This window comes from Anolis carolinensis, chromosome Y, assembly GCF_035594765.1.
Source record: "Anolis carolinensis isolate JA03-04 chromosome Y, rAnoCar3.1.pri, whole genome shotgun sequence".
Taxonomy (NCBI): domain Eukaryota; kingdom Metazoa; phylum Chordata; class Lepidosauria; order Squamata; family Dactyloidae; genus Anolis; species Anolis carolinensis.
In genome coordinates this window covers 343,282-368,619 of record NC_085848.1, presented here as the reverse complement: position 1 = coordinate 368,619, position 25,338 = coordinate 343,282, and the positions used below count along the sequence as shown (strand labels likewise).

At 41.1% G+C, this 25,338-nt stretch overlaps 3 protein-coding genes across 3 annotated transcripts in view; 2 read left to right on the top strand and 1 right to left on the bottom strand.

Annotated features, from left to right (window-relative positions):
- LOC134292940 (RNA-binding protein EWS-like) overlaps window positions 1-8,901 on the top strand; it is a 50,904-nt gene extending 42,003 nt beyond the window's left edge. The window contains exons 10-19 of the mRNA XM_062958820.1: window positions 2,999-3,036; window positions 3,674-3,706; window positions 3,792-3,910; window positions 4,076-4,205; window positions 4,465-4,587; window positions 5,327-5,474; window positions 5,628-5,725; window positions 5,814-5,876; window positions 7,713-7,989; window positions 8,463-8,901. Coding sequence (XP_062814890.1) covers window positions 2,999-3,036; window positions 3,674-3,706; window positions 3,792-3,910; window positions 4,076-4,205; window positions 4,465-4,587; window positions 5,327-5,474; window positions 5,628-5,725; window positions 5,814-5,876; window positions 7,713-7,989; window positions 8,463-8,502 — 1,069 coding nt within the window. The 3' untranslated portion in view covers window positions 8,503-8,901. The remainder of the gene's footprint in view (window positions 1-2,998; window positions 3,037-3,673; window positions 3,707-3,791; window positions 3,911-4,075; window positions 4,206-4,464; window positions 4,588-5,326; window positions 5,475-5,627; window positions 5,726-5,813; window positions 5,877-7,712; window positions 7,990-8,462) is intronic.
- A 2,809-nt stretch (window positions 8,902-11,710) lies between these two features.
- On the bottom strand, window positions 11,711-24,174 carry LOC134292934 (density-regulated protein-like). Its single transcript, XM_062958808.1, has 7 exons — window positions 24,162-24,174; window positions 23,963-24,067; window positions 23,222-23,314; window positions 15,315-15,398; window positions 14,996-15,112; window positions 14,773-14,912; window positions 11,711-13,580 (listed from the first exon to the last, which is right to left on the bottom strand). Exons 1-7 carry the CDS (start codon window positions 24,172-24,174, stop codon window positions 13,536-13,538), a joined length of 597 nt encoding a protein of 198 aa, XP_062814878.1. The 3' UTR covers window positions 11,711-13,535.
- The window catches only part of rsph14 (radial spoke head 14 homolog), a 122,636-nt gene continuing 121,408 nt past the window's right edge, over window positions 24,111-25,338 (top strand). The window contains exon 1 of the mRNA XM_062958819.1: window positions 24,111-24,617. Within this exon, the coding sequence (XP_062814889.1) occupies window positions 24,419-24,617 (199 nt within the window). The 5' untranslated portion in view covers window positions 24,111-24,418. The remainder of the gene's footprint in view (window positions 24,618-25,338) is intronic.

Here is a 25,338-nt window from a genome sequence, read left to right as displayed (position 1 = left end):
GCACTCAAAGCCCCCCCGACAGATGGCCATCCAGGCCCTGCTGAAAAGCCTCCAAAGAAGGAGCCTCTCTCCACCACACTCCCTCCGCTCTCTCTCAAAGTGAGGAAGTTCTTCCTCATTTTCAGGTGGAATCTCTTTATAGGGATTCTTGTTCTCCAGACCCTTGATCCTTAGAGTCCACATCTCCCTTCAGTGGCGGTGCCCAGACTTGGGCACAGCGTGATTCCAAGTATAGTCTGATCAGGGCAGAATAGAAGAGAGGGAGAGCATGACTTCCATCCCTGGATGTAGGCACTAGGCTCCTCTTGCTGCAGGCCAACATCCCATTGGCTTTTGGAGCTGCCAAAGGACATTGTTACCTCTTCCCCTTCCTCCCCACAAGGACCCCAAGGTCTTTTCCACACGTCCTGCTGACGAGCCAGAGGTCTTCCCCAATCCGTCTCTTTGCATTCCATTATTTCTGCCTAAGAGGAGTCTCTCTCTTGCATCTGTCCCTCTTGAACTTCGTGGTGTTAGTTGTGGCCCATCATCTCTCTCATCTGTGAAGATCATTTTGGAGTCTGCTCCTGTCTTCTGGAGTCTTGGCTCTCCCTCCCCATTTGGCCAGACCTGCAAACGTGATGGCCATGCCTTCTCGCCCTTCATCGAAGTAATTCATCAAGATCCTGAACAGAACCGGGCCCAGGACGGAACCCTGCTGATGGCACTCCCCTCGCCACTGCTTTCTAGGACGAAGAAGAGGAAGCATTGGGGAGAAGCACCCTTTGGGCTCGTTCGCCAATTCCAGATCCACCTAACCATAGCCTTGCCTAGCCCACACTGGACTACTTTCCTGGCCAGGGGAACATGGGGGACCTGGTCGAAGGAAGGCCCTCCTGAAATCCAAATACACTCCATCCATGGCCTTCCTTTCATCTGCCCACTTGCTTCAACTTGTCTTACTTCAAAAGTGAAAAATGACTGAGGAGGGAAAGGGAGCCACTTCACCTTTGTCTCAGCTGAGAGATAAAGGAAAAAGTGCTTGAGGAAGGAATCCCCTGCTCCATCATCAGGAGGCTGGCCAATTCAGTCATCTCACTGTGATGGAAGGGCAAAGCCATCTTTTGACACAATTGTAATGTGCCATCAAATCTAATGTGTACATCAATTTTAGCCAAAAAAAGATGTGCATTAGATTCGAGTAAATGCAGTAGATATCATCTTCCCAGTCTTGTTTGGTTTCCAATATCGTCCTTTCAATATAATTGATTTCTGGTAATGTCCTTTCCTTAAAGATTCTTAATGTACTCTTTCAGTGGCTCAGTTATATCTCTTTTTAAATATAATTTTCACTGGCTGTTAATTAAACATGGAACCTTTTTAACATGCTTTGTCGCATTTATATGCTACAGGTTTACAAAGTGAGAGCCTTGTATACACCTCAGTGCTTTAAAAAAAGTACTCAGTACTCAGCCGGCAGCCATTATGAAAAGTGGGACTAGACACGGTGTCCATATGGAGAGGAAAACATAAAACACACATATATTTAGAGATGTATATTATTGTTAACCTTGTATATTTATTCTTGTGTAACTGGAAAACAAAAAAGAAACCTGTGTAAACTTTTGGTGACTTCATACTGTGTAAATTGAAGTGAAGAGCAGAGGTGTGATCAACTTTTAGCATTGTGTAACATTAAGAAAAGTGTGATAATCTGTTAATAAAAAGGTAAAGGCCAAGGCTTTCCCCTGACATTTAGTCTAGTCCTGTCCAACTCTGGAGGTTGGGGCTCACCTACATTTCTAAGCCAAAGAAAGAGCCGGCATTGTCCATAGACACCTCCAAGGTCATGTGGCCATGGCATGACTGTATGGAGTGCCAATACCTTCCTGCCAGAGCGGTATTTATTGATCTACTCATATTTGCATGTTTTCAAACTGCTAGGTTGGCAGAAGCTGGGGCTAACAACAAGAGCTCACTCCGCTACCTGGATTCGAACCGCCAACCTTTCGGTCAGCAAGTTCAGTAGCGCCACCGGGATATATATATAGTATTCAGGAGAGAAGCAAAACATCATGCCACAGTTTGGGAATTGTGTATATGAATTATAAATATCTTGGATTAAAAGTGCAGTACCTTCTATAACTGATGGTCCTGCACTTGTCTTTCTTGAAACCATTCAGTTATTCCTTCCAAAAAATATTATTCCCCTACTAATTGACTACAGTTTCCCCCTAAATTACATATTTATTAATAGCAAAATTACAGGCACATATTATTGTGTTTATTTCCTAGCCTCCACAAAGCTTTCCCTTCAAGCCTTTGAAAACTCCAGTCTGTTGTTATTCTCCCTTCCACAAAATAATGTTTTTTCTAATCCAGTTGAATGTATGGTTTAGGATTTGTTGTTGTTATTCTTTTTCTTGATTTCTTCTGCTTTCTCCCATTGATTCATTGATTGTTAATGCTTAACGGGTTCTCCAGACAGGAAGCGTCACCAGCGTCCAACCATAGCCTTGTTAAAATCTCCCCAAAGAGGATGAAGGCACAAGTTTGCGGATGCGGGAGGGAGGCAGGGAGCCCTCGGACCCATTCTTTAGTACTTTAAATTCATGCTTAAATAATATATATACATATATATATATCATTATGTAGGGAACGTGCTTGTTTTTGATTTTTTTTCCTTGGCCAAGTATTGCAGTTTTAATGCCGTCCCTAAAAAATGGGGCAAAAAAAAAACAAACCTCCGTCAAAAAACAAAACACAAAAAGGTTGGCGATTATGAACGCGAGGAGCCCCGAAGAAAGGCCTAGTGACGAAAGAGAGAAAGAAAGAAAGAAAGAAAAAGAAAGGAGAGAGACAGAGAGGACAGAGAGATGCCTTGTTTGGAATCTATGTTTAGCCAGACCCCACCTTCTTCTTCCTCCTCCTCCTCCTCCTCCTCCTCCCTGGAGCCCCCTGAGGCTCCCTATATATTTAAAGGGAAAAAAGGCCTTCATGTCTTCGTTTATCCCCCCAGCAGCGCTGGAGAGCGAGTTGGCTTCAGTAAGCCTGGTGGTAAGTTTTTGAGCATTACGACGGGGGATACTAGTGGTTTTAAAAACAAAAAATAAAAAGTAATAAAATAAAATGCAGCCAGAAAAATAATGTATTATTTCTAAAGCGGTTTTTTAAAGACATGCCATAGAAGTCTTTTAACGGGTCCTGCCGGTATTGCCAAAAAGGTTTTAACGCTTACGGTGGTTGCAAAAGCACAAAGAGACGGGTGTAAAAACGACGGGTACTAAAAGGGTTGATGAAAGGATGGAGAGGAATGGCTCCCTTTTTTGTAATTTGGGGAAGGAACCACTCTGTAAGAGGCTTTGGTGTTTGGTTTGGTTTTTAAAAATAATCTTGGTAAACAAGAGCCCCCCCCCCCATTGGCCCCCTAAGAGAGAGAAGCCCCTCTATGACCCAGGTGATGGTTTAGAAGGCTGCTACAATGGCAAGCCCCAAATGCATCTCTATTTTTAAGATGGGTGTGCATTGCAATTTTTTTTGTTTTGCAGTGCGGTCAATTTGAGTTTTTAAAAACACATGCCATCCAATAAAATGGTTGGAAATATAGGTAGCGGTGTGTTTTTGTGCGGGCGTCGCTTAAGTGCATACTAATGGGTCCTTCTGTGGTTTCTTTCTCCTCCTCCTCGGGCGGCAGGACACCTGGACGACGGGCCGGACCTCGACCTCGGTGAGGGCCGGGGCCTGGCCGTGGGAACCATTGGGGGGGGGGTGCGGCAAGGGGCGCGTTCTAACTTGCTTCCGTCTCTCCGCAGGCCCACCTCTGGACCTAGATGACGATGCCGACAACAGCGCAGTGTACGTTCAAGGGTTGACTGACAACGTCACCCTCGAGGAGCTGACGGACTTCTTCAAGCAGTGTGGCGTGGTCAAGGTGTGTGTTCCCTTCCCATGGCCTCGCTTCTCCTGGAAACGTGTGGAATTTGGGCTGGATTGCTACCAGAGCCCCTTTGCTGAGGCATTTTCCTAACGGAGGGGATGATGGGGGGAGAAGGGGAACGTTTTCAAGATACGGGCATCGTCTTTTTCTCACTTTTAGATGAATAAAAGAACAGGACAGCCCATGATAACCATATACCTTGATAAAGACACAGGGAAGCCCAAGGGAGACGCAACTGTGTGCTACGATGATCCGCCAACGGCCAAAGCGGCCGTGGAATGGCTTGATGGTGAGTGAATTACAATAATATATTTATTATTTTACTTAATATATTTATTGTTAAATTGATTACTTTTATATTTACCATTTTTATATGGTGATATAAGCAAATCTTGGGAGGCGAGGGTCCAGATTTCTGCTTGGGCATGGAAATCTACTGGGCAGCCTCAGTCAAGTGCCAGCCTCTCAGCCTCAGGAAGCTCTGTGCTAGGGCTCGAGGGCACACAACAGCCACTGTGGAGCGTCAGGGTTTCCTTCCTGTCTTCCAGGCAAAGACTTCCAGGGCAGCAAGCTGAAGGTCTCTCTCCCTCGGAAGAAGCTGCCCCTGAACAGCATGCGAGGAGGAATGCCTCCCCGTGAGCCCCGCGGGATGCCGCCCCCTCTCCGCGGAGGTAACCCCACCCCAAAGGATTTTGCAAAGTTTCTCTCAGGGTGGCTTTGAATGCAGTTTTCCTGCTTCTTGGCAGGGGAGTTGGGTGGCCCAAGAGGTCTCTTCCAACTCTATAATTCTATGATCTTATGATCTCTTATTCATAATGGGAAACGAGGCCAAAAATGAAGCAGAGCTTGAATGACATTTTATGGTTTCAGTAGATTTGAAGTAACCATATTTCCTATTTCCATGGCAAAAGACCAGACAGAAAGGGATTCACACATTACCACATAGAGATAATATTTTAGTAAAAGGACCACTTATAAAAGTGGGGAGGCAAGTTTAACTGATTTACAACGTTGGAATGAGGAAGTGCGGTCAGAGTGGATGATGAAGCAGCTGCTCCCCCCTGTGGCCAGAATCGAACATCCCCTCAGAAGAAGGTTAAATTGCCTCTGTGTCTGTCTGTCTCTGTCTCAGTTCATTGTGTTTATGGGCATTGAATGTTTGCCCTGTGTGTGTATAATGTGATGCACCCTGAGTCGCCTTTGGGGTGAGAAAGAGGGTGGAATATAAATACTGTTAATAAATCAATCAATCAATCAATAATCAATCAAAGGGAAGCATATCTCCATAAACTGATGTTCAAGGAACACAAGAACTTTGCATCTTATGCATTAATATCTGTAATACAATTAGACCTTTTCATATATCAATTGAATGAACTGATAGGCTTCATTTTATCCATTTTCTTTTAGGTCCTGGTGGCCCTATGGGTCGCATGGGGGGCCGAGGCGGTGACCGAGGCGGCGGCTTTGCCCCAAGAGGATTGCGAGGGTCAAGGGGAAATCCTTCTGGCGGAGGAAATGTCCAGCACAGAGCGGGCGACTGGCAGTGCCCCAACCCGTAAGTGGCCGCCTTTTCCCGCCACCCCTCAGGCTCTTGCTTTGACTCAGGGTCAGTGTTCTAGGCCCTCCAATGCGATTCTGTGGCAAGGTCCGATGGCCGCATGCCACAGAATGGCCTGGAGGAGACCAACGGCTTCCTCCTCCTCCTCAGGGGGTGTGGCAACCAGAACTTTGCCTGGAGGACCGAGTGCAACCAGTGCAAGGCCCCGAAACCGGAAGGCTTCCTCCCGCCGCCCTTCCCACCTCCAGGTACGTTTCCCGTCGTTCCGGCCGACCTCTGGGGCGGGGCTCCGGGCCTGACGTTGACACTGACCTCTGCTTATGTGATGTCCACAAGGTCCTGGATTCTTGCTTAGGAAGCCGATGCCACTTAGAGGGCTCATTTACGGGACAAATAGTGGTAAGGGCGTTCGCTCGCACAGGTGGTATTACCCTTTTCCCTTCGTTTGTGTACTCCAGAAGAGCGTCACGGGGCTGCAGCGGTATATAATTACACTAATTTGAGGGGTGCTGAGTATTGTTGAAGGGAAGCCATGTTGGAACAATTTGCCCAGCTTTAGGCCTTGCACCCCACATACATTGAACCCTTGGGAAACTTTACAATGGGAGGCCCCTTATCACACTAGTTTATTGTTTGTGAAACACATTTTGGGATCAAAGAGTCTTTCTAAAGCTTTTACCACCATCTTGATCTTCTTTTCCTTCGCATTCATTCACCCATCAAGCTCTCTTTGGGAAGACACCCAAGGCCACATAGCTTGCTAAAAATGCTATATTTTTTCAATTGAAGACACACTTGTTTTCCCACCTCTAAAATGGGGTGCTTTTCTTCTATATTGATAAACATTTTCTTTGTTGGTGATGGCACTGGAATGAACATGTATCTTGGAATCAAAGAAATACGGTGCTATTCTCAAAAAATGGCCAATATGGGATTCAATCAAGAACAACAAACACAACTAAAAGTATTTCAAGGAGACCCTGAGGGAAGAGGATGTATGATTTCTGTATAGATCTGAAGGAGGCCTATCTCCATATAGCTATGGCAAAGGAGCCTGAGGCCAAGGTATTTCTGTGTCACTATATGTATATTATATTTTGGTAAATGGGAAGCTTATTTCCATATCCTTGTAGTAAATGACAGCTATGGCTCTGTGACTGAGTAGATGAGTAATAATAATAATAATAATAATAATAATAATAATAATAATAATAATAATAACTTTATTTTTATACCCCGCCCCATCTCCCCGAAGGGATTCGGGGCGGCTTACATGGGGCCTTGCCCGATAAAACAATCAAATATCAAAACACAGCAATAAAACAGTTATCCAATAAAAACATCAATTACAGTAAAAACAATCGTTAAAATCAACATAAAACATACAATATTAACACTGGAGACTAATTCATAGAACCCAGGCAACGTGCAACATGCGCCGAAATGGGGAAGGTAATTTTACAGTTAAAATGGACAAAGTGCAATATAGCATTGGCAACACCTCGAGAATGGGGCTATTATAAAATGGGCAGATTGATGAGTAGATCAATAGGTACCGCTCCAGCAGGAAGGTAATGGCGCTCTATGCAGTCATGCTGGCCACATGACCTGCAGATGTCTATGGACAATACTGGCTCTTCGGCTTAGAAATGGAGATGAGCACCAACCCCCAGAGTCAGTCATGACTGAACTTAACCTCAGGGGAAAACCTTTACCCTTTACCTATGGCTCTGTGGTTGAATTCTGCTAGAAACGTGACAATTTCACTGCACTGGAGGTCAGAAGTTCCTTGAGGTGTGTTCTTTCCTGAAATCTCTAGGATCTTCACCACAAATGGAAGAAGTTGGCCACATAACTGCCCTGGAGGGCCTAGAGATTCCTAGAGAGGTGTTGTCTCTATAAATGTCCAGGTCCTCCAGCCTGGACATTTATAGATCTATGGAGGGTGATTTTAGAGTTTTCCTAGATGACCTAGAAAGATGTTCTCTATAAACATCTAGAGCCTCCAATACAACTGGAGGGAGTTGACCATGGAGTCACAGTGGAGGGACCAGAGATTCCTGCAAAGGTTCTCTAGAAAACTCCAGATCCCGTGCGTCTGGGTGTGTCTTGTTGTGCTTGCTGCTTTCGTCATGTGACGAGGGTCCCCTATTCCGGAGCTGCGGGGATTGGCTTCTGCTGGCCTTTGTGTGATGCCGTTGTCCGAACGCCCGGTGCCGTCTCTCTCCGCTTCAGGTGGCGACCGCGGCGGAAGGGGCAGCCCCGGAGGCGGCATGCGAGGCGGCCGCGGAGGAGGCCTGATGGACCGCGGGGGCCCCGGAGGGATGTTCCGAGGGGGGCGCGGAGACCGAGGAGGGGGCTTCCGAGGACGGGGCATGGACCGAGGTGGCGGCTTCGGAGGGGGGCGCCGCGGAGGCCTTGGGGGACCCCCTGGACCACTGATGGAGCAGATGGGAGGCCGAGGAGGAGGACGGCGCGGAGGAGGAGGAGGAGGACCCGGGAAGATGGACAAGTAGGGATGGCGAGGAGGGGAGCGGGGCTCAAGGGGGAGGGGGGACGAAGAGACCCCGGGGTGCATAGACAGACAGACAGAGAGAGAGAGAGAGGGAGGCTTCACTGTCAGCCTCTACATCTAGATGTACGCAGGACTCAGATGCAGCCACAAGAGGGCAGTGGAGAGACAGTATTAGCCTCTAGATCGGTCTGTATGTAGTGCTCAGATGCAGCCCCCAGAGGGTGCTGTATAGAAAAGATTAGCTGCTGACTGATGGATTTATTTGTATTTGTGTATAGTATTTATATTCCGCCCTCCTCACCCCAAAGGGTGAAATATACTGATAGGTATGTATGGCTTAGACACAGCCACAAGAGGGCAATGGAGAGCAGGATTAGCAGATGCATATGAATGCAACGACAGTGTGTGCCTGCTTCTTGCTTGGCGGCTGAGAGAGTGTGACCCTCTTTGTTGTTGTTTCCCTTTTTTAGGGGAGAGCACCGCCAGGACCGCAGAGACCGGCCCTACTAACAGGAAGTCCCTCCTTCCCTCTCTCCCCACCGCCGGACTGCATTTACTACCAGATTTATTTTTTAAACCAGAAAAAATGTTTTAAATTTATAATTCCATATTTATAATGTTGGCTCCGGGCGACATTATGACGACGACGATGATTCCTTGTCTGTACTTTAGTATTTTTCACTGTTTTTGGGAGAAACTTGAAAAGTTTAAAGGTAATGTGCCAAGTTCTTATTTTATTTTTTAAAAGTTGTTAAATTGCAAAGAAGTACACCATTCTGTTGTGAGCATGCCCAGTATATGTCTGTTGTTGGAATGACTTTGGAGGAAGGAGTTTAAAAATGTAACAATGTTTAATGGTTTGTGATTTTTTAAAAAAATAAATAAATTTCTAAATGTTTATCAATACAACACTTCTTTAGCTTGTCTTTGCAACTGTAGCCATGTCCCTTTGGGGTCATTGAAATGTTATCTGCAAATTGCTCCTAATGGGTTTGCTAAAATAGTCCAAAAAACCCCCTCAAAGAAATGAATTGATCAAATTTATGGAGTTTGAACTGTTTCCCTTATTATTGGTGCTTATTATTTTTGTATTATTTCCATTTTATTCTAATTGATGCTGGCATATTGGTCCAGAATAGCGGTACTCAAAAGGATTTTGACGTACTTTTAAAAAGGAAGCATAGAAACTAAGGAAAGCTTCCTGTTGTTAAGATGGCAGGAAAAGGAAAAGGTTTTCCTTGACATGAAGTCTAGTTGTGGGGTTGGTGCTCATCTCCATTTCTAAGTGGAAGAGCCAGCGTTATCTATAGATGCCTCCAAGGTCATGTGGCCAGTGGCAGGACTGCATGGAGTTCCAAAAGCAGTATCTATTTTTTAAAAAAAATATATTTTTGATTTATGTGAAATAAATACATAGAAAGTGGGAGAACACCATATAGTTAAATGAAGAGATAGAATAGGAATCTAGAGAATTTAAGGGGAAACGGGTATGGGGGAGAGGAGAAGGAGAGAGAGGAAAAAAAGAAAGAATAAAACTTTGTGTGTGTTGACTTTCTATCTGTGCTTTGGAGATTCATCCTTCGATTTCTTGTTTTTCCTGTTTATTTATTTCAGTCCTCCTTCTTTATATGATATTTATATATAAGATATATAAGTTAGATCTTTATATATAAGGCTTGATTCGACCTCCCTTGATTCGACCATGTTGAGCAACTTCAGACCAATCTCGAACCTGCCTTTCTGCACGATCACAGGTTCGGTTGGTGGGGACGAGGCTCTGGAACTCCCTCCCTAGGGATATTAGGCTGGCCCCAACTCTGTCTGCCTTTATTAAACAACTTAAGACATGGTTCCTTCAGTGCACTTTCAATTAAACAAGACACTACAGACCCCTTGACAACCATGCTGCTATTCTCTGGTCCCATCTCATCCTACTCCTAATGTCATCTTAGGAAACCTTGGAACATTCAGCCAGGAACTTTAGGGAATAATATAGTTATTACACATTTTGCTTTGACCCCCTTTTTATTCCTTTTGTCCCTTTCATGGTGAAATTTATATTGTTTTAAAACTTTTTATCTTGTTTTATGCATTTATGTATAACTGTTCTTGAATTCATTTTTGATTTTATACTGCTTTTTATTTTATCTTTTTGTTTTATATTTTAACTTGTCTACACTCTGTCTTTTCTGGGCTTAGCCACCCAGAGTCCCTTCGGGGAGATGGTGGCAGGATACAAAAATAAAGTATTATTATTATTACTAATAATATTACAATATAGTGTTATAGTACAATATAGTTTATATATAAAAAAATGTAATTCTCGTTTTAGTATGGAGTAAGCAACAAAACCACTGAACCAAATCCCACCAAATTTGGCCACAAAAGACATAGTAATCCAAAATATATCTTTCAATAAAAACCCCTAGAAAATAGTCCAAATTACAGAGGATGAGGAAGAGCCTTTCTCCCTCTAACTGCCCGTCCGAAAGGTTGGCTCTACTGCCTTTAGCCCCCCCCCCCCGGCTGCCTTTAGGCCCCACCCCCTTCGTGTCCTACCAACTCCCTCAGCCAAGATGGCGCCAGGGCACAGGCAGAGTGCACTTAGGCCTCATCTACACTGCCTATAAAATACAGATTGTTTGATTTGAACTGGATTGATTATATGGCAGTGTAGACTCAAGGTCCTTCCACACACCTATATTACCCATTTATAATCTTATATTATCTATTTTCAACTGGATTACCTTGAGTCCACACTGCCATATAACCCAGTTCAGTGTGTATCATATCATCCCGTTCTAAGCAGATAATATAAGATTATAAATATAATATGAAATAATTACTGTAGTAAAATAATACAGAACAATATAATCTCTAAAAATAGGACAGTAAATAAAGAGCAACACTCTGAAAACAGGGAAATTCCAGACAGGAAACAACCAGAGCCAGCTAACACCTCTGAACAAAGGCAGGAAGCCGCTAGGCTTTTAAGCTGCAAGGCCATTAAATGTTAATCAAGGTGGCTAATTGTAGCATTCATACTTACTGCACCGAGACTATTAATTGCTATTCAACCTGGCCAACCAAGGACTCCCCTAGATGAAAAAACCCCCAGACTCTGAAGCCATGAGGCTACTCTGTCCCATTCAATCTAGCCAACGAAGGATGCCCCTATATAGAAAATGGCCAGGCTTGCAAGCAGCGAGGCTATTCAGTGCAGTTCAAGCTGGCCAATGGCATGAATAATAGAATCATAGAGCTGGAAGACACCACATGTGACATCCATTTTTAGATATGTGGAGACCAGTGTATAGCAATCAAAGCATAGTCATCACAGAGAGAGGTTTTGATCCAATGGCATGAATAATAGAATCATAGAGCTGGACATCCATTTTTATTTATATAGATTGAGTGTTGCTTGTGCCAGGAGCAGTAGAAAATATGTATGAAGAATGGAAGTAAAGGGAGAACATGATGTTAATGGCTGCCTCAGCTCTAACATTCCCTCATTTCCCATGACAGCAGTAGTTTTGGAGAACCAAGAATTCAAATGTTTGCTCCCTGCTCATCTTAGTTCAGCCAAATAAAGCTTTTGAATCTTTCACTCTCTACAACAGGGGTCCTCAAACTTTTAAAGTGGAGGGCCGATTCATGGTCCCTCAAATTGTTGAGGGGCTGAATGATCATTTGAAAAAAAAATGAACAAATTCCTATGCTCACTGCACATGTCTTATTTATTTGTTTATTTATTATTTCCAACATTTATATCCCACCCTTCTCACATGAAGGGACTCAGGGTGGCGTACACAATTGGCAACAATTCGATGCCTGCATGTAATTAAAATAATTAAAAATAATATAAAAATATAAAACATATGGTTAAAAATCTGTTCATCCAAAATCCTCATGCTGTAGCTGTAAATTAGTCTGGGTCGTCTTTATCACTTAATCTTTGAAAGCCTGGGCACATAGCCATGTTTTCAGGGCAAAACAAACAAACAAAAAACCCAGCAAAATTATTTATTTATTTATTTATTTGCTACATTTATACCCCACCCTCTCTCACCCCAAAGGGGACTCAGAGCAGCTTACAAGTTGTATGTACATACAATATATTATATTATTAGCATAGCACAATATTAGCATTATATATTACTATATTGAACTATACCATTATACCGTAATATTATTAGTAATATTACATTTAATATATAATATATAATTAATATTATATTATACAATATTATTATATTGTATTATTATTATTAGCTGCCCTGAGTCCCCTATTGGGTGAGAAGGGTGGGGTAGTAATACTGTAATAAATAAATAAATAAATAAAATATTGTATTACATTATAATATTATTATCAATATTATATGTATACACAATATATTATATGATTACCACATCATTCATTTACAATATTTCATTTACAATATTAGTAAATGAAAGAACAATACAATATTTAAAAATAAAAATAATTTTAACCAACATACTGTAAACTTATCAGGATTTCAGTGGGAAGTGTGGGCCTGCTTCTGGCCAATGAGATAATCAAGTAGGATTGTTGTTGTTGTGCCTTCAAGTCATTTCAGACTTTGGGCGAGCCTAAGTCTAAAACTGAGGGTGGGGGCCAGGTCAATGGCCTTGGAGGGCCGCATCCGGCCCCCAGGCCTTAGTTTGGGGACCCCTGCTCTACAATATAGAGCAACACACATCTACTGAGGCAGTTGGTGTATCCTAACATATTTTCTCTGGAGCTCTGGGGATACAGAATGTTCACGGTAATCTTGTAGACAAAGAAGCTCAGCACCTTTTGATTTCCAGAAGGACATTTATGTTAGTCTATTCAAGTGCATAGCAACAAATGAGTTATCTGTAACACCCCAGACATTTGTGAGGAACTCTTATTTGATTTCCTGTAAAAAAAATATATTGCATCAGAAGCGAATTGAGACAAGTTGCTTCTGGTGTGAGAGAATCAGCCATCTACAAAGATGTTGCTCAGAGGACACCCAGATGTATTATCATCCTGCTGGGAGGCTTCTCTCATGTCCCTGCATGGAAAGCTGGGGTTGACAGGCAGGAGCTCACCCCATCTTGCAAATTCAAACCACTGACCTTCAGGTCAGCTGCTCAGCCAGCATAAAGGTTTAACCCATTGTGCCACCGCGGCCACTCCTGTAAATTCATACAAAGCATCTATTTTTCATGATATCTATCTTCTTTTGAAAACATAATCTCAAAGCTTGCTGAAAAATTAAACTCTGTTAGGAAAAATGTTTAAAAACCATTTGAATAAGGAACAATTACTTTTTATTCAATCAAGTCTCTGTGGAAGCATGATGGTCTTACTTCCTTAGGTTTTAAATTTGGCAAAAACACAATAATATAAGTGACCAATACAGAACAGTGAAATGCCAACAATAAGGTGCCTTTTAATAATTCTGCTATCAAGCAAGAAGAAACTTTATGTTGGCCACATCAACTAAAACTTGTTGCTGGTCAGAAGGCAGGTTTTGTTTTTTAAAAACACATTTTCACTTCTTGACTTCTCCCAAATCGTCAATGTTCTCATCATCAACCTACAACACATAAACTGTATTTATCAGCATTACAAAAATATTTAGTAGAAGCATGCTAGCTCTGGTTTGGTGAGGTTTTTTTCTCTGGGATCAAATCAGGCCTTGCATGTGAAATAACATGATTGGGCATAAAATACCTCAACTTTTAAAACATAACACACACATTTTCTGCTAAAGTAAGTTATGGAGAAATAACAGCAATGGGGGTAAAATATGGAGTTGTACCTAAGGAGTTGAAGCTTTTCAGTTAATGATGAAAACAGCCATGAAGGTTATTATTTATAATGGGATTCATAATACAGTAAACCTCCACTCATCCAACGTTCTGTATTATCCAACGCAGTCTGCCTCCCGCCCGGAGCCACAGCTATTTCTCCAGGCAGCAACGTGCAGCAGGCCAACACGCCCAACAACAACACAAGTGCAGCCACGCTCCCAAACAAGTGGCAGGCTTGTTGTAAAACACGATGATTTGGTGCTTAATTTGTAAAATCATAACATAATTTGACATTTAATAGGCTTTTCCTTAATCCCTCCTTGTTATCCAACATTTTTGCTTATCCAACCTTCTGCCGGCCTGTGTAAGTTGGATAAGAGAGACTCTACTGTAATAACAAAATGTGTATATATAGTTCATGCACAGTAAATAACTAGAAAGATTTCACCCCACTTTATAATCTTATATCATACTAATTCAACCAATGAGTTGATGGGAAATAGAATGTTGCTGAATATTGAATAATCTCTTAACAAAAGCCTTGACAAGCTATCCCTCATTAGAAGAAAAATCCAAACCTGTGGTCAGTCTAGTCACTAACCTTGTCTCACTATCTTCCATCTTCTTGAAATGCAGAGAGAGATGGTATGAATGTTGAATGTATGTGAATTAATGGATTATGAGTGAACGTTAGAGTAAATGTGATGTTTCCGCTTTGTCTGTGTAACCAATATAGCTATTTATAAAACCTGTACTGGGTCTGTATCTACTGCTTTCTCTGAAAGTGTCTGATGCACTCTGCCCCACTAAAAACAGATTAAAGAACATTTTTAAGATTCAAAAAGTTTTCATGATAATACAACAGGAATTTAAATACACATAATTTTGTTCTTCCTCTCTCTGTGTCTCTCTCACTCTTCCTCTCTCTGACATAAGCAAACAAACACACAAAGTGCAAGACAGAAGATAATTCACCTCAGGCCATTTTTCCAGGATTACATCAATGATGTCATCTGTAAAGTCCCCTTGAATGATTATTTCATCTTCTCCCGTGACTGAGGCACCACAAGAGAACTTCTGAGCAAAGAATCTTTGTGCTTCCTTAAGGTCTATTTCTATTTAAGGAAGAAAAACAATGTAAAACCAATAATAAAAAAGTCCAGAGATCTCAGCAGGTGCCAAATCCTCCTTCACTCACCAAAAGTTGCGAGACCACACACTCTTGTAACATATTTCTTTTTTGCTCTAGGAATTTTTGCTATTGTAACTTTTTGAGGAACAGATTTTTTCTTCTGTTTTATCTGACCTCTTCCACCTGGAGGAATAGGGAAAACAGAAAACATCAGTTGCTACTTTGCCAGTCTACACAGAAGCAGGAGTTTCTGATTTTTGGGGTTTCAGCCCCTCCATCAGTGCTGCTTTAACCAAAAATAGCAAACAGTAACTAGTTTTCATATATTCAGTTTAGTAACTTTTTTTTACTAAATCTAACCCAGATATCATTATTTAGACCTTGCCTCTCTTTTGCTTTTTCTTTTCTTCCTCTTCACCAGTTGTTCCTTGACCTTCTCCAACTCCAGATGCTTGTTTAGGAGATGTTTCTAAATTAGAATATAGAAGTTAGTAATAATATTTAAGCTTCACCATGAAAAGAATTGAATGCAGACTCCTTTTGGGATTGATGGGGCATGAGCAGAACTAATTTTTGGTTGTTTCACATATCAGTTTTCAAGTGATACTGTTTAATGTTAGCATATTGGGAACATATAGTTATTGTTCTCATTTAGAAAAATGCAATGGAAGGAAAGATGCACTATTCCATTGCACTTAGTATGATGTTGTCATCATACTAAGTGCAATGGAATGTACTTGCAAGTTAAATGGGTTTACTGTTGCAACTTAAGAGATACAGATTGCAGCTTCATTCATACATTGTTATCAGAATAGGATTTGCTGCAGCTTTTGATAAACTGAATCTTTGGTTTCCTACATAAGGAGAGGCTTGTTCCTTCATTAGTGAAAACTCATCTCTTCCAACAGACCTACCCAGACAGCTTTTATGACTTGCATTTTATGTTTAATCCATGTTTTGTATATCTCAATATCTAACTTGTAGAAATGTGTTTTAATATGTTTATTTTAAAGAATGCTCTTAACTGAATGTGCATTTTACAATGCTGTAACCTTGAGCCATGAGAAGAGGTGGGAAAGAAGTAAAATTTATTATTTATTATTATATTCATTAGAATTCTTGAAAAGTGATATACAATTTCTTGTAACTTCTTTGAAAAGATTATCCCTACAGATGCATTTATTTATTTACCATATTTATATCCCTGCCAGCTAACTTGTAGAGTTTGTCATCAGGTGTGGGTTCCAGGCCTCCTGTGAGGACTCTGCATGTTTCGTTCAGTGCTATGTCCACCTGCTTCGCATGGGCAGACTTGTGCCAGACAGGCCTGGCAGGCGCACTCAGCCGGTGAGAAAGACAAGGCCAGGGCTGAGGTTCTGACGACTTGTGGGTCTGCTCCCCATGCGCTGCCAGTCAGTTTCCGCAGGATGTTGTTGCGTCTGGTGCCTGGTGTTCACGCAGTGTTTCCCCAATGTGCGACGGGAAGTCGCTGCTAACGGCGAGAGGTCTACCATCGTGAAAGCCACCCCCTGCATGACTCTCGGCCCGGGCCCTCCCTCCCTCCCAGCAGACTCAAGTCCAGGAAGGGCTTCATGAGGACCACCCCCAGCAGCAGCATGGGTGCCCCTCTGGGCAGCCAGGCCAGGCAACCCCAACTGGGCCTCCCTCCCTCCAGGGCAAACCAGGAATGGGCCACTCAGAGGTCCCTGAAGAGACTCAGGAGCGGAGTGGGCAGATCCAAAGGGAACCTGGCCAGGGGCACCGCCTGGAGGAATCCTCCACCTTGTGGACAACTCCGCATCTGTAGGTTTGCCCACCCTGCCCGCCTCATGCACGGAGGAGGAGGAGGAGTGGTTGAAAGATACCGACAATGCGGCCGGTCGTGTGGCCCGCTTTTGGTCTTAAACTATTTAGCTGTTGTGATTCCTTTATCTCATCACTTTTAAAATTAGTTATCATGAAATGCTTTTGGCACAACATAAATAAAACTGTATTTACGAATTTAGCACTAAAACATCAAGGCACAGAAACAGGAAGGGACGGGGTGACCATAGAAGAAAGAATTACAGTGCTACAGAGCTATAGAGCTATAGAAAACAAACCCCTGCAGAAGGGAAAACAGCTGGCCCAATAAAAAGAGAAGGGCAAGGAAAAGGAGGTGGAGGGGAGTGACTATAGAAGAAAGTGAACATAGAATCAAAGTGCTACAGAGCGACAGAGCTATAGAAAACAAACCCCTGCAGAAGGGAAAACAGCTGGCACAACAAAAAGAGAAACGGAAAAAGAAACAGATTAAGCAGAATACAGAAGAAGGACTATCAGAGAAGACAGGTTGACAAGAAGGAGGGGGCCAGTTTACAGACGTAGGACAAGCGGCAGGGAGACAAGTTGGAAGGATAAGGGACAAGGCAAAACCTCCATCATAAGCAAGATAAGATATTAATAGTAACCACAGAATAATATACAATAGAACCTGAGACATATAAACAATTGGTCCTTATATCATCCCCTTCTTCTCTCTGAGCCACATAATTATCAGTAGTCAAACAGAAAATCAAAAGACATTGGAATATACCATCATCTGACAAAATAGTGATTAAGACATAAAAGATAAACCACATATTGGGAAAAGAAAGCAACAATGCAGAACGCCAAAGGAAAGTCTACACAACATCCAAGACTACAAAACAAAAGGGATTCGCTCCAGGAGGAGATAGGGTTCAAAGAAATTTTATCTGAGATGCAAAAAATTGCTCTCAGACAAGACACACAATTCCAGGCAATACATGAAGAAATTCAAAGTTTTAAACAAGAATTAAAAGCGGAAATGGAAACAATTAAGGAAGATATTGAGAATGTCAAAAAAGAAAACCAAAAATAATTAAAGTACAGAACAAATTAGAATATAGGGTAGAGAAATATGAAAACCTGAACCAAAAAACACAACTACAATTGGAAATGATTGAAAACAGGGAACTCGAGTACCAATTAAGAGTAAGAAACTTAGCAGAGACTGCGAGAGAAAATTTAAAACTAATAATAACGAATTTACTTACAGAACTGACAAATCGGGACGCAGATGATATAGAAAAAGACAGAGTCTATTGAATCACGACAGGTTACTCCAAAAGAAATAAGACCACGAGAGATGTGATAGTAACCTTCGGAAGAAAATGTATCAGAGACGAAATTTTAAAAGAACAGGCGAAAAAATCAATCTACTACCAAGACAAAAGAGTGATCTTCATGAAGGAAATATCACAACAAAGTATGATTAAACGCAGAAAATACCAGTTTCTGACTGAAGAACTAAACAAAAGGAAGATTCGGTTTCGCTGGGAAAAGACAGATGGACTTACTGTGACCCTCAACGATACAAGATATTGGCTCAACACAGAAGAAAAAGCTAAAGCCTTCTTTGCAGAACATTTAAAAGGAGAAACCGAAGGACAGTCAGCCAAAGACTACAAGACCCAAAATGGAAAATCAAGGAAAACAAAAGATCAAAATTCAGGTGAAGAAGAGGATAAAGAAGGGAAGGACATGCCAGAGGAAGAAGAGGAAGAACATCTAGGCAACATTACTAAGAAAGAAAGAGAGGCAAAGAGACTGAGGGAATTTTCTCCTGAAAACTATCAGCTGGTGATCCCTCAGGAGTTAATTCAATGGGAGATGCAAGACAACACCAATGAATAAAGATATAAAAATCTTCTCTAACAATATAAATGGGATCAATTCCCCAAATAAAAGAAGGAGGATTTTTAATGATCTGAGACAAAAAATATATGAATTGATAGCGTTACAAGAAACGCACATAGCCAAAAAACATTCTAAATATCTAGTCCAAACACGTTTAGGGAAAGAATTTTTTGCAGCCGCAGACGTCAAAAAAAGAGGAGTAGTTATCTATGTTCAAGATTGGATACCGGCAAAGCAAGCTTTTAAAGACGAGGACGGAAGATTTGTGGGTGTAATTTTGGAAATAAAGAATCAAAAGATATTATTTTGCAATATTTATTGCCCCAATGGTCTGAAAATGAAATTCATGAAAGATTTAAAAAATAATATTGTAAAACAAGAATTCGATGAATTAATAGTAGTGGGAGATTTTAATGGGGTAGTCGATATAGATAAAGATAAATCAAGAAAAACTAATATACAAAAACAAGATAAAGGGACAAATTCCAGTCTATTACCCAAGAAATTCCTAAAATATTTTGAGACACTAAATCTGATTGACATATGGAGACACCATAATGAAGATGAGAAAGACTATACTTTTTACTCAGGGAGGCACGAAGTATGGTCACGCATAGATATGATATGGATGACCAGAACCCTTACTACTAGAACAAAAAAAATAAAAATACACCCTAGAACCCACTCAGATCATTGTGCTTTGGAATGCACATTACAGGGTACCAAAAACAACTTTAGACGGAGACTCAACGAAAATCTGCTGAAAAAAGTAAAGGATATTGAATATAATAGGAAGATATTAAAAGAATATTTGGATATAAATAAAGGAAATGAGACTACAAAAGAAATACAATGGGATGCGATGAAAGCAGTCATGAGAGGACATCTCATGCAACAAAATATAAGAAGGAACAGAAATAGAAACAAAGAAATAAAAGTTATACTAGACCAGATTAATCAAAAGGAGACAGTATAAAAAAAACAGCCAACTAATAAGAAGATAGCAATGGATTTAGAGTTACTTAAGAAACAGTTACAGATAACACAAACAGAAAAATTGGAGATACAATTGAAACGTTCGAAACAAAATTACTTGCAAATAAAATAGGGCAATGGCTAGCCAATTAAAAGAGAAAAAACAGAAGCCCCACATAACCAAAATACAACAGGAAGGGCTAACATACACAGAAGAAAATAAAATCACCGAATGTTTTGTAAAATTTTGTAAAAGAGTTATATAAGAGAGAGGAAATCCCAAAAGAAGAGATACTGCGATATATATGTAATTTAAAACTACCAAAAATAACAGATTTGCAAAGAGAAACATTGAATGGTACAATAACAACTTATGAAATAGAAAACGCTATCAATAAACTGAAAAATAATAAAGCACCGGGGCCAGATGGCTTCTCTGCTATCTTCTACAAAACATTTAAAGATGAATTGGGACCGTTACTGAAAGAAGTATTAAATAATATTTTAGAAAAAAGCACACTTCCAAAATCTTGGGAACATGCTAATATTACATTAATACATAAAGAAAATACCGATCCGGCCGAGATTAAAAATTACCGTCCAATCTCTCTACTTAATCACGATTATAAAATCTTTGCAATAATAATGGCAGAGAGACTGAAAACATTTATGACAAATTGGATATCTGAAGACCAAACGGGCTTTTTGCCCAACAGACAAATTAAAGATAATATTAGAATATTAATCGACACTATTGAATACTATGAATATCACAATGAAAAACAATTAGCACTGCTATTCATAGATGCCGAAAAGGCTTTTGATAAAATTAATTGGAATTATCTAAAGCTACTATTAAAGGAACTGGATATAGGATTTAAATTTAAAAATTCAATAGAAGCCATATATAGGAATCAAAGGGCTACACTAATAATAAACAGCCAAGAAACTAAGAAGAACATACAAATCGAAAGAGGAACGAGACAGGGATGCCCCCTGTCCCCACTTCTTTTTATTCTGATTATGGAAACCTTAGTAAGAGCAATTAATGATGATAAATATCTTGAAGGGTTAAAAATTAGAAAACATAACTTTAAATTAAGGGTCTATGCGGACGATGTAGTATGCATTATTGAAAACCCAAAAGATAGCATAACCAATTGGATAGATAAAATAGAAAATTTCGGCAAAGTAGCTGGCTTTAAACTAAATAAAGAAAAAACAAAAATATTAACTAAAAACGTGGACAGAAACACAAAAGAATCGATACAGCTAAAAACAGGAATAAGAATAGAAAATAAAGTGAAATATCTAGGGGTGACATTAACACCGAGTAATGCAAAACTGCTAAAAAACAACTATGAGCAACTTTGGCTAAAAATAAAAAAGAGATTTGGAGAAATGGAAATATAAAAACTTCTCGATACTAGGACGAATAGCTATTATTAAAATGTCAATCCTGCCACAAATACTGTTTCTTTACCAGACAATTCCAATAATTAGAAATAACTTCCTTTTTAAAAAATGGAATAGGGAAATCACAAAATTTATATGGCAAAACAAAAAACCAAGAATTAGGCTAAAAATATTGACAGATGACAAAAAAAGGGGGAGGGCTAGGCCTACCTGAATTTCAAACATATTATGAAGCCTGTACCCTGTCTTGGGTCAAGGAATGGGCCACACTAAAGAATGTAAAACTACTGGAATTAGAGGGCCATGACCTGCGCTCAGGATGGCACAATTATTTATGGTACAACAAAAGGAAAACTGAGAAAAATTTCGGTAATCATTATATTCGAGCATCTCTAATAAGGGTGTGGGAAAAATATAAAGACAGACTGTACGCAAGAACTCCATGTTGGATATCCCCCATAGAAGCCAAACACAAAAGAGAATTAGCGACAGAAAATTGGCTAACATACAAACAAATTTTGAGAAAATCAGACAACCAAAACTTTAATATAAAGACACAAGATGAACTTAAAAAAGAATTTCCAAAAATAACATGGTTTCAATACTATCAAATAAAACAGTGCTATAAAGAGGATACAGAAAAGGAATTTTCACAAAATCAAGGCCCTTGGGAAACTATAATGCAAAAAGGGAAAAAAATTATTAGGATATTATACCAGATGTTATTAGAATGGTCAACAGAGGAGGAACAAATAAAACACTGTCAGGTAAAGTGGGCCCAAAATATAGGCCACAGCATAAACATAAACCAGTGGGAGGAAATCTGGAATAAAAAAATAAAATAGAAATCCAAGAAAATTGGTATAAGATGTTTTTTAGATGGTACCTCACCCCTGTCAAACTAGCAAATTTTAACAAACACAATACGAATAAATGCTGGAATTGTAACAAAGAAGTAGGAACCTTCTTACACCAATGGTGGAAATGTAAGAAAATCAAAGAATACTGGAAAAAAAAGTCCACAAGGCATCACAATCAATACTAGGACTCAAGTTCCCTCTATCACCAGAGACTTATCTATTAGGAATATCAAATGTAAAAACAAACAAGAATCAAGACAAATTACTATTTCTTATTCGAACCGCAGCAAGACTAGTTGTAGCTAGAATATGGAAGCAAAAGGAGGTACCGTCCATCAACGATTGGATTCTAAAATTGTTTGGTATAATACAAATGGATATGTTAACTCAAAGACTAAGAGAAGTCAAAGAAAAAACAGACTGGCTGGGCTTCAGAGACTTCATTCAGAAAGAAGGATATAATTTAACAATTGATTTATTTGGTATGTGATATAGACCAAAACTACAAGACTGTTAATACCTGAGATGAAAACAGACTACAAGATTTTGAAACCCTCAAGAGGTCAATGGGAAGTCACCCACATTTTTTTGTTTTTTATTATTATTATTATTATTTCTCTCTTTTTTAATTTTTTTACACCTATTTTTTTAAGTTTATTATTTATTTATCTTTCCTTTGCTGGTGTTATCTTCTTTTGCTTTTTTGGTCTCTGGTCTCTACTTTAACCCACTGTCTACACACAATTGTTTTCCTCACTTTCACTGTAATAATAGATAAAAGCACAATAAAAACTATTATAAAAAAAAACAAAAAAACAAAACAAAACATCACAATGTATTGAAAAGACTGACTACAAAAACATTGGCTACTAAAAGGCAGATTGCACTGGATAATCCAGAATGTTGGATAAGTGAGACTACTGTATATAATCTTCATTCCTAGTTCTAATGGGGAAACATGGGACTAGGAATGTAAAGAGGAAGGCCTGCCTTTTCAAAGGTATAATACCTTTGAGTATAGGAGCCCTGGTTGGCACAGTGTATTAAAGTGCTGAGCTGCTGAACTTGCAGACCAAAAGGTCAGTGGTTCAAATCTAGGGATCATGGTGAGCTCCTGATATTAGCTCCAGCTCCTGCCAACCTAGCAGTTTGAAAACATGCCAATGTGAGTACTGCTCCAGCAGGAAGGTAACCCTGGTGCTCCATGCAGTCCTGCCAGTGGCCACATGACCTTGGAGGAGTCTACGGACAACACTGGCTCTTGGGCTTAGAAATGGAGATGAGCACCAACCCCGAGAGTCAGACACGACTGGACTTAACGTCAGGGGAAACCTTTACCTACCTTTGAGAGAGTCCTGTTCCTGCTGGCTGGTAGCAAAGGGGGCTTCATGGTTTCTCCATAGACAGGTCTTTGCGGTATCCCTTTCTTTTTCTTCTTATGCTCCCCCCCCCTCCTTCCTTGACACCCCTCCCTTTTTTGTTGCCCTGGCAATGGAAACAGAGATAAAAGGGAGGAGCCAGATATGCAAATGAGGGAAAAGGGAAAGACATTCCAAACGCAAACATGATGACAATACAACTTCCAAAATCCTCCTTTTGGAAACCATGCTTTGGGAGCATGATAAATCCCACAATCCCCTTAAATAAATGACCTTGAGTTACTACAAGTCCCATAACTGCACACAAAAGTTTTGTGGAGGGCTGTAACTCTCAAACTCCTCAGATACACGCTTTTCTCCCATAATCCTCTTAAAAACACCATAATGGCACACAAAAGCTTTCTTGAGGATCATATCCTTGTAAATCTGTAATAACTTGCTTTTTATGGACTATAACTCCCATAATTATTTCAAAAGCATGCTTTCGGGGGTGGGGGGGGGGGAGAACTATGGCTCTTGAGTGACTTTCAGAACCCCCCCCCGCACACACACACACACACACACGCGCGCGCGCGCGCGCGGATAAAATAAATACCGGGATCACTCTTTTATCATGGAGAAGCCCAAAACGCTTCAAGTTCTGCTGGCAAACTGCTACTGTGCTTGCACGGCTGAATCTCCCGCAAACTCCCTTCTATTCTTACCGCTCCCTTTAAAAAGGAAAAACACTGTGTTGCGGCACTCGATGTCACACTGAGGAGGGTGGGGCTTGTTTCTGTTGGCTAACAACCAGAAAGCCCCGCCTTCTTCTGAAAGGGACAAGGGGCTATGTCGCTTAGCAACCTCAGCCTCTACCTTGCTGACCTTTGAGAAGCGAATTTCTCATTTTTGCAACATTGCTACCTTTAAAATACATCTGTCTCAAGGTCTGCAATTTTTTTTAATGGGAAAACACTTTGCATATATGATTTCATTATTTTAGTTCATTAACAATTTGAAATCCAGAAAAAAGGATCACATTTTAAAGGAACGATTGAGAAGAATATTTCAATACAACTGGAGTGTGAAACAAGTAACAGAAGGAGTCAGAACAGTTATTTTCTATAAAAACTCACGTCTGCTATTTTGCACATGTGAACAGCTTTCAAAGAATTTTGAAGATGGCTCTGCCTCGTGTTTCTTCCAAGTTACCTCCAGATATCGATCCAACTAAGGCACCCATTGCTTTCGGCCGAAGAGCATTACCAAAACTGAATGAAGAGCTTCAAGACAAACAATTAATAACGCGACAAAGGGCCTTAATGGCATTATGTGACCTGGTCCATGACCCAGAGCATGCTTATGAGGCAATTAACCAAGGTGAACTATTTGGGCCTTTTCTGAGGGAAGGGGGGCTTCTTCTGAGGGGAGACCTGCCTCCTTGGGCCTTTTCTGAGGGAAGGGGGGCTTCTCCTGAGGGGAGACCTGCCTCCTTGGGCCTTTTCTGAGGGAAGGGGGGCTTCTTCTGAGGGGAGACCTGCCTCCTTGGGCCTTTTCTGAGGGAAGGGGGGCTTCTCCTGAGGGGAGACCTGCCTCCTTGGGCCTTTTCTGAGGGAAGGGGGGCTTCTTCTGAGGGGAGACCTGCCTCCTTGGGCCTTTTCTGAGGGAAGGGGGGCTTCTTCTGAGGGGAGACCTGCCTCCTTGGGCCTTTTCTGAGGGAAGAGGGGCTTCTTCTGAGGGGAGACCTGCCTCCTTGGGCCTTTTCTGAGGGAAGAGGGGCTTCTCCTGAGGGGAGACCTGCCTCCTTGGGCCTTTTCTGAGGGAAGGGGGGCTTCTTCTGAGGGGAGACCTGCCTCCTTGGGCCTTTTCTGAGGGAAGAGGGGCTTCTTCTGAGGGGAGACCTGCCTCCTTGGGCCTTTTCTGAGGGAAGGGGGGCTTCTTCTGAGGGGAGACCTGCCTCCTTGGGCCTTTTCTGAGGGAAGGGGGGCTTCTTCTGAGGGGAGACCTGCCTCCTTGGGCCTTTTCCGAGGGAAGAGGGGCTTCTCCTGAGGGGAGACCTGCCTCCTTGGGCCTTTTCTGAGGGAAGAGGGGCTTCTCCTGA

Excerpts from the sequence above, each read along its gene's own strand:
- LOC134292934 (XM_062958808.1), bottom strand. Across the intron at positions 23,315-23,962 it reads TTTCCTTTTTAAAGGGAGCG|AAGAAAAAGAAAGGGATACC; the intron begins GTAAGAATAGAA and ends GGGGAGCATAAG. Across the intron at positions 14,913-14,995 it reads GTGTGGTCTCGCAACTTTTG|AAATAGACCTTAAGGAAGCA; the intron begins GTGAGTGAAGGA and ends TTCCTTAAATAG.